The sequence below is a fragment of the Gossypium raimondii genome, chromosome 12 (assembly GCF_025698545.1).
Source record: "Gossypium raimondii isolate GPD5lz chromosome 12, ASM2569854v1, whole genome shotgun sequence".
NCBI classification, from domain to species: Eukaryota; Viridiplantae; Streptophyta; class Magnoliopsida; order Malvales; family Malvaceae; genus Gossypium; species Gossypium raimondii.
Window position 1 is genome coordinate 578144 of NC_068576.1, and position 16368 is coordinate 594511.

The following is a 16368-nucleotide window of genomic DNA, read 5'->3' on the forward strand; positions in this document are numbered from 1 at the left end:
AAAACCCTTGAAGTACTTACAACCAAGCCTTGAATGGAGTACTTTCTTCTCTTTTACTCTTTTGCTAATCCTTTTCCTTTGCCTTCAATTTGATCTTCTCATTTCTTATTTTTTCTTCATTTCATATCAAATCACATAACATCTACTTGTTAAAATCATAATCAAATAACATATTTATTCTTATCTAATGAAACTAACATGAATTTCATGAAGAACTTATCATCCTTTACCTTAATCTCTTGAACTCACAATCTAGTCCTTATTTTCTTTCACTTTCAATACAAATGTTGGTTCTCTTTTCATGAAACTAAGATGACTACTAGATTCCTCTATTGATTTTACTAAGGAAACATGAAATAAATGGAAGGAATGGAGCTTGGAAAGGCTTAAAAATGGTGGAAAAACCTAATAGTAATAAAAGTAAAAGTTGCGTTAGATGGTTTTGGTGAGTGATGTGAAGCACATACAAAAGATGAAAGATCCTTCTTATCTTTTCTACATTTTTCTACTAAAATATCTCTTAATTAAATAACAAATTTAATATTTTTGCAAATTAGTCCACCAATCCCATTTCAACACAATTTCATCCTTAATCATTAAGCTTTTTCATAATTATCTATTTTAAGTAATTATTATTTAACCCTTCAACTTTCTCTACAATACCATGCATGATTCATGCTTTATTTTGGTAAATTTTCACTTTTAGTCTTTCCTCCTTTTTCCTCCAATTCAATATAATAATCTCAAGCTTTTGATTTTCCTATTTCTGCTCTATCACTTTCCATTCTCCTACAATTAAGTCATTACCTTGAATTAGTTTTTCTCATCTTGAAAATATTTCTAATTTTCTAGTAGCTCTAACTATCTTCTATATTATTGCTCTAAAGTTCCTATTAGATCTATTTTCTAAAATTCTCTAATATTCCTAACTCGACCAGTTACTGTACCAAGCTCACTTTTCATTGAGGATGTCACAGGAATGGTGATTTAATCTTGTTTATAGTGTTCTATAATATGTGAAGATGATATGGCATTATTTTGGATCAAATTAGGTGTGTTTTGGGGTCATTTTTGGGTCATGACAAACTTCTACTGGTATAAGTGGTTAGATGTATCGATACAAGTAAGTCAATAGCCTAAAATGAATAGTAGCACCAAGAAGTATTAGCACAAGTACCCCATGTACCGATAAAACTAGATCAGATAGAGGTCCTTCCCTTGTTTTGACCCTCGAAGACCCAACTTGGTCCAGCTCATCCCCGAATACTTAGAACTCGATTAAAAATGTTTTAAAAGTTTTTAATTTGACTTGAACTTGAACTTGATTTTAATCTATACGAATGTTTTGTAAATTTTGATAAAAGCAATATACCACATTGATGTTCAATGGGAACAAATTCTATTTATTTTAATTAATATCCTTGAACTTGTTTTCATGAAATTATAAAGTGTTTGATTGTTTAAACTTGTCTAGATTTGAATTAACTAGTTTGTAAAATATGACAAGTGCTTGATGTTTGAGTTGAATTTAAAAGAAAGGTTAATATTAGTTGTTCCGGCAACGAATGCGGTGCTTCTAATTCGAACCTGACGATCGGGTCATGTGTGAGATACTACAATTATTTCATTTAAATAATTATTTTTAAGAAAAAATTAGCTTATTGAATTTTCCTAAATTAAAAAATAATTATAAAAAATAATAATATATTAAAATATTATAAAAAAAGTATGCAATATGAATATCGTAACATTTGTACAAATATATAAATATTTTGATGATATAAAATATTAAATACATATATTAGAATTAAATAAAATCACATTTTGAAGTTTATGTTTTTATATGGTTAAAATTTCCTCTAACTCCTTTCATTTTTGCACATTTAGAATTTAGTTTCTTTTTTTTTACTTTCAAATTAAAAAATACAAGTTTAATATTTAATACCATTAAAATTTCTAACCATAAAATCTAAAAATAGATTTAAAATTAACAATTAGACTTTAATCTTAAATTTTAAAAATAGAGGAATTCTTAATGAATATAAACTGAATACAAAGAAACTTAAAATAAATAAATGAACATAGATATAAACTCGTTTGTTCAAGTTCAGTTCATTTAAAGTCTTATATAAATGAAAAAAAAAATCTATTGTCATCTTTCTTAAAGTCCTAATTAAATGAAAAAGATCTATCATCATCTTTCTCATCTAATGGTTTAAAGAGATCTATCATCATCTTCACGGTTTAGCATTGAGAGGGTTTATCCCAATGTAGTCGGTTCTACATTGGTGTCGACCGTTTAGAATGATGCAAACCGTTTTAACAATAAATATTGGTAGAACCAACGCCCTATTCCGTACAGCTTGAAGATTCAATCCATGCTAATGACACCAACCTGTTTCAACTAATTTCGATTGAATTGTCTGGTGAATGAATAACATTAAAAAAGTATAAAACTTCTAATTTTTTACCGTTATAGTAATAAATAATAACAAAAATTATTGTCTGATGCAAAAAAATTTTATATTTAAAATTTATTTAATATCACCCATTTAATATTTGTAAATATTTTTATATACATATATTAAATATATTTTTCTTAAAATATTGATAAATCTGAAATAATACATTGAAATAAATTAATATCAATAAACAAATTTTAATAAAAAATGGTGCAATCTACTGATACAGTACTAACTACCGCCAAACAAAAACATTTCAATGGCGCCACTTTCTCCGCCATGTTTCTTCCAGCCGACTCTCTTCTTCTGCTTCCATGATCGGAGCTTCTTCGGCTTCGTCTTTGTAAGTTTATCAACCTCATTGACGCTCTGGTTTGAACTCTCATCTCTTAGGTACTTTCTTCTTCAATTTTCTTTAAAAAAAAAAATCTTTTTAAATCCTTCCGATTTTATCAACCTTTCTAAATTTCTAGGTGATCGGAAAATCTAATCAGCTACAATCGATTCTAAAATCTAATAATATCTTAATGTTGTGAAATGAAAATTTGGCATCAATGTATCTACGGCGTGATCTATATCACTCTAAATTGAAAATCAAGTTGGTCTGTATAACAGTTCTAGTCAAGGGAGAAGAGGATTGAATTTGGCATCTCATTGGGGCAACAGCAAATAGGCTTTATATCTGAAAAAATGTTGAGCATTCATCTGCGGGGATAGCTCAGTTGGGAGAGCGTCAGACTGAAGATCTGAAGGTCACGTGTTCGATCCACGTTCACCGCATTTTTATTTGTTGGTGATTCATTGAGTCAATTGGGATTTGGGCAAGTTTAAATCTGGAGTTTTTTTGAAAACAAATATTTAATTGATTAGTTATGATGGATTATTTATTTATGTTAAATTATAGAATACAAATTTAAAGGAGGTTTTGAAATTGAGAATCTCTATTTTTTGAATTTAAAAATAACATTCCCTAGTACACTGATGACATGCATCACCATTCTTCACAAGATTGATGAGGGTGGGGTGCATTTGGTTGTGGATTAAATATTTGTCTCTTGATTATCGATAGAAGGACCCATATTATTTGATTGATAAATGCATCATGGAGAATTATGTCTCTATTGTTTTAAAATCCTTTTCTTTTTTCAAAGGGGATTGTTGGATAATGTGAGAACTCATCATCACCATTGAATCTATTCATATCCCTCCAAGTTAAGTACTTAGGTTGTGCCATGGTGCATGGAGTGTTTCCCAAGTAATATTGTTTAATTTGACTAGGCGTTCATGTTCCTTAATGCTAAATATATTTATTTAATGTTGAAGATACAATTCAAATGAATGTCAAATAAACTCACATACAGAGAAAGGGACTTTAAAACAACAAATAATGCAGAACACAATTTGGACTTTAATTGAACTTGAAAATTGTGGTACCAATCAATAGTGTGAATGCCAATGGAAGGGAAACGTAAGATGGAGTAGATGCCGATGGCTGTAATACTGGTCTAATCCCAGGATTCATTGTGGCCGAGGGAGCTTCTGGTGGCGATGCAGGTGCTAGGTCCAGGGGAGTATCAGATTCTGGTGTTGAAGCTTCGGAAGCTGTGATGAAACAACAATATTTTCCTTTTAAGAAAAATAAATTCCTTGTTTCATAAAATGTGGGATTATGGTAATGAAAATACTGTGATTAGAGATTCACCTCCTGGACTTAAGGGAGATGCGGCTGCTGGTGCCAAAGTTGGTGGAAGTAGAAAGGGAACAGGGCCTGCCAAAAATGTTATTCGGATTAGTTTATGTTAATGTAAACAATGAATACATGATTGATTAGAGGTGAAAGCATTCCTTGTTAATACACTTCACAATATTGTTTAACCTTATGTGTTACACTCCTCCGGGTGGCTAAGTCCCCAAGCAGTACGAATAGACCACCAAGCATTTCTTTACAAAAAATACCCATGAGTAGTACATGCAAATCCTTAGAGGAACTCTTCGTAAGAATCCTTTGCCTTATAACTTGTTTAACAAGCGGAACCCATTCATTAACCGTCACATTAAATCTTAACTATTACGATCTTTTATTTGAGATGACTACTTTATCTAAGCCTATGACACTAGACCATTTGACTACTTTCCCTTGACTCACCAATAGTGACCCGACATATGGCGTCTCGAGACAAGGGACGGCATGTATGTAAGACTCAGGGCCTAAGGTCAAAGCCAAGCAACCTACATCTCCTCTCTTACTACCTAACTCCAAGCACTATCTTCCCCTCCCTATCTCCTACTCTGACCACCCTACTAGACAGCTCTCCGCCCTGTCCTACACAGGGTGAACCACTCATCTTAGTCACCTATCAACATCCTCGTTTGATGCATATTTAAAAAGGGGTATTAGAACATGATCCTGTAAATATGTAGAAGAAAACTTCAAAAACGTTACCTGGAGCTGGTAGAGGAGTGCCAGAAGCTGCAAAATGCAAGAAATGAGGTGTTAGAGAGTCACTGATCTCATTGAAAACTGAAGGATTTTATATGAGGCAGACTAATTAGTCGAAGTTATAATATAAAACCAAGAGAAATCAAGCTCTGCACCTTTACACTGCACTGGTACACCACCCATGTTACAAGCTCGAGGCAGACTAAGTGCCAGGGTTCTATTTATGGGCAATTGAAAAGGTACACTAGCAGTAATAATAAGACAAGCACAATCCATGCTAGTGCTCATAAGCGACTTCAATGAACCACAACAGCCTTGTGTTGGTGATGATGAGCCATTCCCACTGCTCCCAGTAATAAAATTTAAGCATGGGGTGAAGCTGGAGATCATTGAGGCAGTGCAGGCTGTAGAAATCTGTCCATTAACCGAAACCATCGAAAGGGTTGATAGTATTGCAATGAGGTGAAGAACCTTGAAACCTTCCATGACTTTCTCAGTGATTTTGAAAGAGCTTGGAGTAATGGTAAAGCCATGGAATTAGGAAAGATTTATAGTTTGAACCTTTGAGAAGGTTCAAGCAGAAAACAGGCAGTTTTGAAGTGGGTTTTGGAGTTCAACTACTTTAAACTAATTTCATCAATGAAGTAATAATTTTTTTTATGATATGATGAAACCAAAGGCAGCTCATGGTAGGTAGTTTTACGTGTTAGTTGTAACTCTTGGATTTTTTCCATTATATTTTTCCTCTTTTTATTATTTTTTAATTATGTTCATCAACAACTCGGTTCATTTTGGCTGCCATAGCAGCCCTTTCTTCCTACTATCACATAAAACAAGGGTAGGCATGTTATCGTCACCAATGGTCAAGCAGTATATGGTCCATTTGAAATGCTTTTTGTTTTAATGGTAAGTAGTATACAAGTAAACCATAACCATCTCCCACAATCTTACCAAGGTTTTATGAATTAATTTTGAAATTAAAAAAATACATGCAACAAAAATAATAAAATTATAACAAACTTGAATTTAAAAGAAAAATTTTAACAGGATTAACAGCTGAACTCATATTTTTTAAAATTACAAATGTACGAAAAGTAGAGGAATTTAAAACACTTTTTAACCTATGAATTATAACCATGGTTATGGTTTATTTTTGAATTCTAGTACCTTTTGTTATAGTGATAATTGGTGTATTTGTAATGATCCTGCTTTATTTATGATAATCTTTATTTTAGTAAAAAAGGATGCCAACCTAGTTTAATTCCATTTGAGTTGAGTTCATTGTAGCTATAGACGGTTTTAGAAAGAAAATAGGAAAAATAGATTGGTTAATTGGTTATGCTTCTGAATAATTAGTAAGAGTTGGTCATCTGAATATACCAAATCCGTTTGTTATTTTCCTCACTTTATTATATAACCCCAGTGGTTTGTTTTGTTCACTCAAGAAGTAAACCCCAAGTCTCCAAATCCAATCAAACAATTTGACTTTTGATCGCCAGTGTCTATACGCAGACAAAAGTTGTAACACCAAGCAATGGCTTCAATAGGACTTCAAATGTGTCTAACTCTAGCCCTGATGGGAATGCTATGGGCAGGAGCCAATGCTCAAAGCTGCACTCCAGCACTCACCAACTTAACCCCATGCCTTAACTACATTACTGGAAATACGTCCACCCCATCACCTGCTTGCTGCTCGCAGCTGAAGACGGTCGTTCAATCATCTCCGCAATGTGTTTGCTCCGTGCTCAGCATCGGGGCTTCATTGGGGATTACTATAAACCAAACCCTTGCTCTAAAACTCCCTGGTTCTTGTCAGGTTCAAACTCCATCACTTAGCCAGTGTAATGGTAAGCTCTTCATTAACTTTTGGTTTATGCTTATACGATTACAATACCAACTATATAAATTTTCCCAGGTGGAAAATCTGGAACACCTTCAACTGCACCAGCAGCATCTCCTTCTGGTTCACCATCTGAGGGTGCCAGTGCCATTACACCATCAGCATCAGACATTCCTTCAGGTACACACATTTGTACTGTTCTGGTCATCAAACTATACCAAGAAAACAAAAGTTCATATATTATGACATGATTAAGGGACATGTTTTCATGTTATGGCTTCATAAATATGTAGGAACAGGATCTAAGTCGGTCCCATCGATCGACGTGGGATCGTCCGATGCAAGCATAGCAAAAGCCTCCCTTCATTCAGTTATCTGCCTTATCTTCATTGCAACCGTGGCCAAATTCTGAGTTATAGAGTTGATTGATGATTGATGTTTTTTTGGGGGGTATGATTATTGTTTTCCAATAAGAAGAGTGTTGCTGCACTACATTGCTTGAATTTGTTTAATCAATAAGAATCAATGGAAGGACTCTCCCAGTCTCAGTTTCCTTAATTGTTTCTTGCAAAATATTAGCTTAACTAATCCAAATCAAGTATGGAAGAAGAAAAGCTCTCATCTAACTCAACAGCCAAAACAAAAATAATTACTTTAGTTAAACCATACAATGACAATGTTAATGGAGCAGGTGTACGGACATTTGTTGAAAGTTGATCAACCATGCAGCACTACGGATAGTTCAAAGTGTAAGCCAAAGTGATGGACTATCCAAAGTGCAAGCTAAAATGGCACTCAGTCTAAGTGCAAGCTAAAGTGACGAACAGTAAGCCAAAAAGGTGAACTATTAGCTAGCGAACTATTTGACAGACTGTCCAAATATAAATAGACTCGCGAACACACAAGACGCGAGTTATCTTGACACACGAACTACGATGCTGCGAACTATCCTAAAATTTTTAATACAAGCTAATAAGTTGTCAATTTGTTTAGAAAAGTTGTTAGATTATTTTATTTATCTTTAATTTAATAGGTTAATGTAATCGATGCTGATTAAACAGAAATCAACCAATGAGCGAATTCATGTATCTAGACTTGTCAATTTGCAGTTGATAATTTTTCTTATTTAAAGTTGTACTTTGTAAGCAAAAAGAAGTAGACAAATGAAATAGCAAGTCAGATTTGATTGTTAAATTTATTCCTTGTTTTCTTTTCTTCCTCAGTAAAAAAACAAAACCAACAATTGATATTTAGAGTCAATCATCTTTGAGGGCTTTTTTAAAAAGAAGAAGAAGAAGAAACAACCTCTGTTTACTTGTTTTTTGTAAAAGTGTCTTCAGCTAGCTTTACACCTCCTCCACCACCATCTTTTAACGATGAAAACTATCATATTTGGGTAGTCAAAATGAAGATCTACCTACAAGCTTATGATTTATGAGAGATTGTGAATGCGGATGTAGAGCCATCATCGTTGAGAACTAATCCAACGATAGCACAAATTAGGCAGCATAGTGATGATCATGCTAAGAAATTTAAGGTGATGTCATGTCTTTAAAATGATGTTTTTGATGTAATTTTCACTAGAATTATGACCTGTGAGACTCCAAAGCAAGCTTGGGATAAACTAAATGAAGAGTTTCAAAGTACAGACAAGACAAGTTGGCAGCAAATTATCAACTTGAGGAAGGATTTTGAGAACCTAAAAATGAAGGAGTCTGAAACTGCCAAACAATATTCTAACAGAATCATGGCCGTTGTTGATACATGCACGAATGGAGTGAAATTGAATAAATTCCATTCACCAAAGCTGTCAATTTTCAAGTTTGGGAAATCAGTAAAATTGTGACGACTTTTTGGATGGGATCCAAACATTTCTGGGTTGAGATGTCCCATGGAATTCGAAGATCTATATCTTAGCTTTGAAATACACTTTGAATCACTCGATTTCGAGTTCGGGAGCTCAAGTTATGATCGTTTTAATAAAGACTGCGCAAACAGAATTTCTAGACGTGATTATGACGAGATTTTTTATTATTTTATTATATAGGAGTCCAATATTGTATTGATTAGCTCTTATTATTTTATTATTTAATTATTCTAAATTTTAACAATTATTAAGTAGTTTAAGTTATTTAGGAGTTTTATGTCAACAAGAAAGTTTAGTTTAAAACTACTTCTTATTTAGATTAATTAGAGTTCTAGTACACTTAAAAGTTTTATTTAGCTAGCCCATATATAGGCCTTTGTATTGGACACAAATCATTATTATTTAACTTCTCTTTTGAGTTAATAAATTATTTTGAGTTTTCTTTTCAAGAATTTGTCTTAAGTTTCTTTTAGAAGAGTTTTAACAATCGTAAGATTAATTACTATAGCAATGAGATTAAAATCAATTATGTGATATGTGTTTGGATTCAACCGCAATGATGGCACGATGAGATAAATTATAATGAGAGGAACAAATTGACCATTGAAAACATTAGAATAATGTTTGTATGTAATGGAATTTATAACATATTTGAAAATTTAATAAATAATTAAAATATTAAAATTACTAAAATATATGTACATTATTCATATATTTATTTAAATATGTTGATTAATTAATATATAATTATATGACTTTTATTATATTAAAGGAAATAAAATATTAAAAAATTATTCAAAATATTAAAAATTAAAATAATTAAAAATTTTAGTTGTAAAAATAAAATACATTTTGAATTTGATAACATGATAATGTATTAAACTAATAAGTTTATTTGAAAATTTTAAATAAAAAATAAATGCAAATATTTAGGTGCTATTTGATAAACTGAAAAATAAATGTTAAAAATTAAGTATTGAAAATTTAAGTAATGAATTTAAGTTTTAAAATTTGTTTGATATATTACTTAAAATTAATTAGACTGTATGATAAATATATATTTTAAATTATAAAAAATATATTCTACTCTTAAATTTTAAATATTTCACTTTATTTTAAACAAAAAATCAAATTTTAAACGTAAAATTTTTATAAGATAATATAATATTAAAATAAATAAATAAAATTAAAAATATTCTTCATTAAGTGATAAATAACTTTTGTCTACTTATTATTTTCCATTTTTTATTTAAATTTTTATCAAATTGTTTTAATTTTAAATTATCAAACTTAAAAATTCACCGTATTGGAGGTTATTTGAAATCCCAAGGAGTTCATTTTAAATTAATTATAAAATTTAATTAGAATATATAAATTATATTTTAAATAATTAAATATAACCATTAAATATTTGTAATTAGATATTAACATTTGTATTATTTTTAGAAATATTTTTATTTTTAATTAATAATTTTAACACATTTATAATTAAGCACTAAGAAAAAAAAAGAAAAATACTATATTGTTGAAGGGTGAAAAGTAATTAAGCATTAAAAATGCTTTTGGTAGAAAAAAAGTGATCTAATGTTTGTATGTAAGGAATTTATAACATATTCGATTTCAAATATGTTTGTATGCAATGGAATATGTTTGTATGTAATGGAATTTATAACATACAAATATGTTTGTATGTAATGGAATTTATTTGAAAATCAATTAAGCATTAGAATAATGTTTGTATGTAATGGAATTTACAACATATTCGATTTCAAGTGATCTATTGGATCGATTTAATCAATTGGATTAATCAATCTGATGGGTTTTTTTTTTGTTATTTAACTTTTTCAGAAGTGTAAAATTTACATTCATCTAAGAAGAAGAAGCTTTTAAATATGAGTCACATAAAAACCATGAGTTTTTTCTTCTATTTGATACGTTGGATAATTGGGGAATGAGATTGAGGATTAAGGGATGATCTTAACAAGGTGTCAATTGGCACTCTTCTTAACATTTCCTTTACAAGTGATATGGTTTTGAAGACCTGGAAAGTGGAAAATTTGTTAACGTCAACCATTCTGGCCAACTGATTCAGGACTTGGGCTACCATTATTTCCCCTTTTGTTTAAGAAACTAAAGCTTAGCTGTTTAAGTAGCAGTGTAAATATATTATTAGTCTAAAGACTTGCCATGTAAGTATGGTTGAGATTCTTAAAACTGTTAAACCAAATCACCCCTATTTAGAAAAAGTTGGCCACCCGAAATGCAACTAATAGTATGATCTTTTGCCATGAAAGGCGCTATATATGTGCTACCGTTCCCTTTTGGGAAGACACAAACATCTCCTTGCTACATACTGAACCTCCAAATGGCTTTAGAAAATGTCAAGTTGGGTCTTGCCCTGGTTTTTGTGACCATGCTTTGTGGTTATAAAGCCATGGCTCAGTCAGGTTGTACCAGCGTGCTCTTGGGTTTAGCCCCGTGTTTAAACTACATTACGTCGAACTCGACGACGACCCCATCATCGACTTGCTGCTCTCAGCTTTCGAGCGTAGTTCAATCGCAGCCTCAGTGTCTTTGCTCGGTGCTCAATGGTGGGGGATCATCGCTTGGTGTTACCATCAACCAGACTCGAGCTCTGTCACTCCCTGGTGCTTGCAATGTGCAAACACCACCAGTTAGCAGGTGTAACGGTAAGGTCAAGTTTAACATAAAGTATTCCCGAAGAAAGATAACATAAAATATCTTTGACATAAGTAAATTTTGATTGTTTAGCAGCTGCCAACGGTCCAGCATCTCCCCCTGTGAGCTCTGCAGTAAGTCCTTCAGCTGATAGTTCCGATGACACGCCTGACACATCGGTTACATCATCGATGCCGAGCATTCCTTCAGGTAGACAGAACTTAAAGCTTGTCACACTTTATTTATCTGCTTAATCTCTATGCTTTGGTGGTAATGGTATATATCCTATGAACACATGAAAAAATATGCAGGAACTGGGTCTAAAACAGTCCCTACAACAGAAGGCAGCATATCAAATGGAAGTATCATGGAAAAGCAGCTTGCTCTTACTCTCTTCACTCTGTTCATTGCTTCATACGTATCGATTATCGCCTTATATTAAGCATTTTATGTGAACCAGGAGCTTCTTTACCTACTAGTTGACAGTAGCCATTTGTATTCCTGCTTTGTGATGTATGCTTAATGGAAATATGAGACTCCATTGCTATATGACTACAGTTTTGTTCCCATTCACTAAAAGAAATTCATGAGTGATATAAAATGAAACGCAACCCTAATCAACATGACAACATCACATTCACAACTTGTAGCCTTCCACGTGTTTCCATCAATACAGTTTTCAATAAACAGTTTTGTACCTTTTGTAATTCTTTTATTGTTTTATGTTAATTTATTAATGCTATTTATTAGAAAATATATTATTTTAGGGTAATTTTAAGTTTTTTTATTTAAAGCAATAAAATATAAACATATGAGATTTGAACCCATGCTAATTAGGTTGACAAAGCCTTATATACCACTTAATTAAAGTTTTATTTTTATATTTTATACATTTTAATTTTATTATGCACATTGTATTACATCTATCAATTGTATATATTAATAATATTTTTAATTGAGAAGATGTCACAAATTCACTCGACACCAACTTTGGATTGATAACAACACTATGATAAATAATTGTACTTATTTAGTAATCTTAATTTGATATATTCGTGTGTTTAAATTTTGTTTTACTTATAATTTAATCTAATTTTTATTTTAATATCGTAATAGGTCATGTGTTATTATTAATTAGTTCAATTATGTGTTATTTTAAACACAAATATGAGTTTTAAATACATTATTTCCACAAGCATAGAGTTTCTAGTAAATATATTATTTTAATTGTTTGAAAGTTATATAGTTTATTACTAGTTTAAATATTAATTTTATGTATTTATTTATTTGTTTTAAGTTTGGGTAAACTACAGATAGTCACCCAACTATAAAAAATTTCAATTTAGTCACCAAAATAAAAAAATTTAATTTAAGCTCCACGTTACATAATTCTATTAAAAATTTGGCTTCACCCTGTTTACAATAAAAGACCTTTTAATTTGATGAAAGATATATATATCTTTACTTTCTTATATGGCTATAAATATTTTTAAAATAAAGTTTGTAAACTATATTCTATAAAAAATTGAAAAACAATTTATATGATGAAGAAATAAAAAAAAATTATTTCTCTAAATGGCGCATCCAAAGAAGAAATTTCAAGATTCATTCTCTTAAATTTTAATTCTAAAAGTAGTTTGAAATTCAACATTTTAAAATATTAATATTGTAAAAATCTCCGAAATTTGAAAACTTTGGTCACAGTGGGCCCCAAGAAGAACCAAAAAGCCCAATAACTTGAAATGCCACTGGGAACCTTAAACCGTTTAGCCGGCATTAACTAAAACCCTAAAAGAAAAACAAGAAACCTTTCAATGGAAGGAGCACAAATGGAGGATTTTCGGATCGAAGAGTGTGAAAATGAAAACAATACACACGAAGATTCTCAAATGGAAGAACCTGAGCAAAACAATAAACACATGGAGGTCGCACCCGCCCTTATTTCCGTCCACCCGACCCGGAACTCAGTTGCAGTCGCTGTCGGATCGGACCTTCGTGTCTTCAATCTCCTGTAAGCCTTTCATCTTCCCTTCTCTTCTCTTCCTGCTTTCATATTCAGTTGATTTTTTGCTCACTCAAATAGGTAGCGCTCGAAAAGTTGAATTTTAGAATTTAGAATTTAATTTCAAAATAGTGTAAATTGAGCGGCAGAATAGTTAGCAATATAATATTCACCATAATTTCTCAAATATGTAATATATTGAATCTCAACTAATTTCTCTATAATGTATGCATTACACTCTTGCTATTTCTATAATAAAATGAAATCCAAATCCAAATTTTAAAACCTATGTTTCCAAAAGGAACATAAAGAAATGAATATTGTAGTTTTAAAAGAAAATATTGGGCGTTGGCAGGGAAGATTGTGCTGTGATTTTGGTGGATGAGGCAGGCGGGGCTTCACATAATGATTCAATTAGAGGTATTAAATATGGAGCAAATGGGAAACTCTTTGTATCTGCTGGAGATGACAAGCTTGTCAAGGTTTGGTCTACCGAGTCTTGGCGCTGTATTGCTACTGTGTAAGTTCATAAACACTTAACTTTCCTTTTTGGGGGGAAATTTTTGCTTCATTTTAGTGAGGCATTATGAGTATGATGTATGACAGGTGTTCTGAGAAGAGAGTGAGTGCAGTTGCTATAAGCAATGATGGTCTTCATGTTTGTTTTGCTGACAAATTTGGAGTGGTTTGGGTAGTGGATCTTCCAGGGGTTGATGAAACTCAAGCTCCTCTTAACAAGAAGGCGGTGCCATTGCTTGCTCATTATTGTAGTATCATTACTAGCCTGGTAATTGATTAGCAATCTTATTCTTGATATCCACCGTTTTTCGTTCTTTCCCCTTTAACTGGCTTTAGCATGGTTTGCTTGTTAGTTACCAAATTATTATCCTGTCTTATTTGCAGGAGTTTTCACCTGATGGACATTTTATTGTCAGTGCTGACAGAGATTTTAAAATTCGTGTAAGCCATCATGCCTTAACCTTTCTAGTTTCTATAACCATGATAGTTGTTCACTTGATAAAGCTCCAATGTTACATGTTTACTTTGTTATCGGCAGGTTACAGTGTTTCCCAAGAAGCCATTAGATGGAGCTCATGAGGTTCAAAGCTTTTGTCTTGGTCATACGGAGTGAGTGAGTTTTTACGATTACATGTCTCTGTTGCATTGCTTTGATATTGTACATATTAAAGGGTACTATATACCATTACTTGGTTTAAAACACTATCTTTGAAGAAAAACTTGTGCTGAATTAAGAAGCAATAGTATGCTTGAATTTACTTGATTCCTAGTCAAGGACTTGTAGGTTGATTTTCTACCTGTAGACTCTTTTGAGTAATCACGATTTACTTAAATGTCCATTTTTTTATCTGAGAATATATAAATCTCTATTTCCATAATCATTGGTAGGTGCTCATTTAACTTGATTGCGTACAGATTTGTTTCCTGCCTTGCCTTCATTTGCACTCCAGATTCTCCGCAGGGTATTCTTGTTTCTGGTGGTGGTGATTCCACTGTGAGTATTAAGAATGCTGTTTGAGTAATTTGTGAAGTTGTTTTTTCTTTGTCTTCTTCTAAGTTTTCAAGTTGAAATTTCGGAAAACAATCAACTTGTATTCTTCTTCAGGTTCGCATGTGGGATATTATATCTGGATCCCTCCTTGATACTTGTGCAGTTGGTGCAAAGGTATCTCTCATTACTGATGATGTTTCGGGGAAGGAAAATATCATTCACCTCTGTTGTTCATAGATCCCTTGGCCTCTCTTTCCTTTTCTCTCTCACAAAAAATAACATTTAATGTTTGCATTAACTTAATGCTTTTCCATCTTCCAAAATATATAAAAAATGGTCTGGTTTCACAGTTTTGGGGTGCCATTCATTAGAAGGAAAAATGGTTTTTTGAAAGTTTGAGAATACTGTTTCTAATTTTAGTTTTGCTGTTAACCCCTTCATCATTGTTTTACTTTTACTTCTTTACTGAAGGCTCAGTTTGAGTCTGATACTACAGAAGGAAACTGTTCAACTGTTACTGACATATGCACGATTCCCGCTTGTACCCTTATTGCAGTAGCCATTCAAAGGTCAGATTCTGAGTATCCTATATGCTTGTTACTCTTCTCCTTCAATGGTCCAAACATTCAGTTAATTATCATAACAGTCATTCTGTTCTTTGTAGTCTGCGAGGAATAATGTTGTTGAGCTGCGACCTTTCATCTCGGACTCTTTCTGTTATGAAGGTAGAGACTGCAACTTTAACAACAATATACACAAAAGAAAACTTGCATGCCTCGGAAGACCAGTTTCATTACTTTTGCTTGACATCATACTAGCATGCATTTTGCATATCCATCTCAGCTTTGTTATAATATGATATGGATATTCTCTGAATGTATCCGAACTTTCTGGTTTAGTGAAATGCACAGCTAACAATTATTTCCTGGATTACTTCCAATTTTGGCAGGTGGTCTCGATCATTGGGGAGAATTTCGTTCCTACTAGCCTTGGTAGTAGTATATCTGGAGGATTGTTATGGATGGTAACAGGTGCCTCTAAGTTGCGAGGTTCTGACGTTTCATCTTTGTCTCGAGTGAAAGTCATCTCTGGTTTTGAGAAAAGCAGTCCCGACGCTTCGGAGCAGGAACCAGCTGTGTTGGTGGATAGTGAAATACCCGGTGGAGCTAAACTGCTAGAGAAGTTGCAGGGAAGCATTTCAGTTGATGAAAAGGTGTTCTTGGCGGCGGCGGATGCTGTAAAAACAGCAATGTGCAATTTGTTAATTAAGAAGCAATATTCTGATGAGAAACGAGAGTTCAGAAAGCGAACAAGAAATGATAGGAAAAGCAAGCATTGATTCAGTGTATTGATTGACAATGTTGGTACATGTAACATTAGTTATATGGGAATCTCCCAGCATTGATTCAGTGTATTGATTGACAATGTTGGTACATGTAACATTAGTTATATGGGAATCTCCCAATCTATTTAAGGCATTGCAAAAACTCTCCATTATAGCCTTTTTTGGTTGATGGATGTCTAATCTAACAAGTATACATTCTAGTAATAAGTAGGGACATATAGTT

The 16368-nt window shown here is 32.3% G+C and overlaps 4 protein-coding genes and 1 non-coding gene across 6 annotated transcripts; 4 read left to right on the forward strand and 1 right to left on the reverse strand.

Moving 5' to 3' along the window:
• The first annotated feature begins 3169 nt into the window (after positions 1-3169).
• TRNAF-GAA (transfer RNA phenylalanine (anticodon GAA)) lies at positions 3170-3242 on the forward strand. Its single transcript has one exon. It is a non-coding gene; the product is annotated as a tRNA-Phe (tRNA).
• Positions 3243-3749: 507 nt separating this feature from the next.
• On the reverse strand, positions 3750-5440 carry LOC105762606 (non-specific lipid transfer protein GPI-anchored 16). The gene is made up of 4 exons (XM_012580392.2): positions 5058-5440; positions 4906-4932; positions 4165-4230; positions 3750-4064 (listed from the first exon to the last, which is right to left on the reverse strand). Exons 1-4 carry the CDS (start codon positions 5386-5388, stop codon positions 3871-3873), a joined length of 618 nt encoding a protein of 205 aa, XP_012435846.1. The 5' UTR covers positions 5389-5440; the 3' UTR covers positions 3750-3870.
• A 921-nt stretch (positions 5441-6361) lies between these two features.
• Positions 6362-7300, forward strand: LOC105762303 (non-specific lipid transfer protein GPI-anchored 15). The gene is made up of 3 exons (XM_012580170.2): positions 6362-6749; positions 6818-6922; positions 7036-7300. Exons 1-3 carry the CDS (start codon positions 6437-6439, stop codon positions 7152-7154), a joined length of 537 nt encoding a protein of 178 aa, XP_012435624.1. The 5' UTR covers positions 6362-6436; the 3' UTR covers positions 7155-7300.
• Positions 7301-10940: 3640 nt separating this feature from the next.
• LOC105762304 (non-specific lipid transfer protein GPI-anchored 5) lies at positions 10941-11837 on the forward strand. Of its 2 annotated transcripts, none has more exons than XM_012580172.2 (3): positions 10941-11299; positions 11382-11498; positions 11600-11837. In XM_012580172.2, the coding sequence occupies exons 1-3, from the start codon at positions 10975-10977 to the stop codon at positions 11728-11730; spliced, it is 573 nt and encodes a 190-aa protein (XP_012435626.1). In that variant the 5' UTR covers positions 10941-10974; the 3' UTR covers positions 11731-11837. The 2 variants fall into 2 exon arrangements, with proteins under 2 accessions (XP_012435626.1, XP_012435627.1); XM_012580173.2 differs by having other exon boundaries at positions 11385-11498.
• A 1199-nt stretch (positions 11838-13036) lies between these two features.
• Positions 13037-16297, forward strand: LOC105762607 (uncharacterized). The gene is made up of 10 exons (XM_052625890.1): positions 13037-13299; positions 13646-13810; positions 13897-14077; positions 14194-14250; positions 14348-14418; positions 14725-14803; positions 14915-14974; positions 15272-15369; positions 15465-15525; positions 15750-16297. The coding sequence occupies exons 1-10, from the start codon at positions 13103-13105 to the stop codon at positions 16137-16139; spliced, it is 1359 nt and encodes a 452-aa protein (XP_052481850.1). The 5' UTR covers positions 13037-13102; the 3' UTR covers positions 16140-16297.
• Positions 16298-16368: the final 71 nt, after the last annotated feature.

What these genes read in the sequence shown, in the direction of transcription:
- LOC105762304 (XM_012580172.2), top strand. Translation starts at nt 10,975, where the DNA reads ATGGCTTTAGAAAATGTCAAGTTGGGTCTTGCCCTGGTTTTTGTGACC. An exon ending in ACCAGTTAGCAGGTGTAACG is followed by an intron (nt 11,300 to 11,381) that starts GTAAGGTCAAGT and finishes TTGATTGTTTAG; the next exon opens with CAGCTGCCAACGGTCCAGCA. An exon ending in GATGCCGAGCATTCCTTCAG is followed by an intron (nt 11,499 to 11,599) that starts GTAGACAGAACT and finishes AAAAATATGCAG; the next exon opens with GAACTGGGTCTAAAACAGTC.
- LOC105762607 (XM_052625890.1), top strand. Translation starts at nt 13,103, where the DNA reads ATGGAAGGAGCACAAATGGAGGATTTTCGGATCGAAGAGTGTGAAAAT. An exon ending in GTAGTATCATTACTAGCCTG is followed by an intron (nt 14,078 to 14,193) that starts GTAATTGATTAG and finishes TCTTATTTGCAG; the next exon opens with GAGTTTTCACCTGATGGACA. An exon ending in GGACTCTTTCTGTTATGAAG is followed by an intron (nt 15,526 to 15,749) that starts GTAGAGACTGCA and finishes CAATTTTGGCAG; the next exon opens with GTGGTCTCGATCATTGGGGA.
- LOC105762303 (XM_012580170.2), top strand. Translation starts at nt 6,437, where the DNA reads ATGGCTTCAATAGGACTTCAAATGTGTCTAACTCTAGCCCTGATGGGA. An exon ending in ATCACTTAGCCAGTGTAATG is followed by an intron (nt 6,750 to 6,817) that starts GTAAGCTCTTCA and finishes AAATTTTCCCAG; the next exon opens with GTGGAAAATCTGGAACACCT. An exon ending in AGCATCAGACATTCCTTCAG is followed by an intron (nt 6,923 to 7,035) that starts GTACACACATTT and finishes ATAAATATGTAG; the next exon opens with GAACAGGATCTAAGTCGGTC.
- LOC105762606 (XM_012580392.2), bottom strand. Translation starts at nt 5,388, where the DNA reads ATGGAAGGTTTCAAGGTTCTTCACCTCATTGCAATACTATCAACCCTT. An exon ending in CACTCCTCTACCAGCTCCAG is followed by an intron (nt 4,231 to 4,905) that starts GTAACGTTTTTG and finishes CATTTTTGGCAG; the next exon opens with GCCCTGTTCCCTTTCTACTT. An exon ending in ATCTCCCTTAAGTCCAGGAG is followed by an intron (nt 4,065 to 4,164) that starts GTGAATCTCTAA and finishes GTTTCATCACAG; the next exon opens with CTTCCGAAGCTTCAACACCA.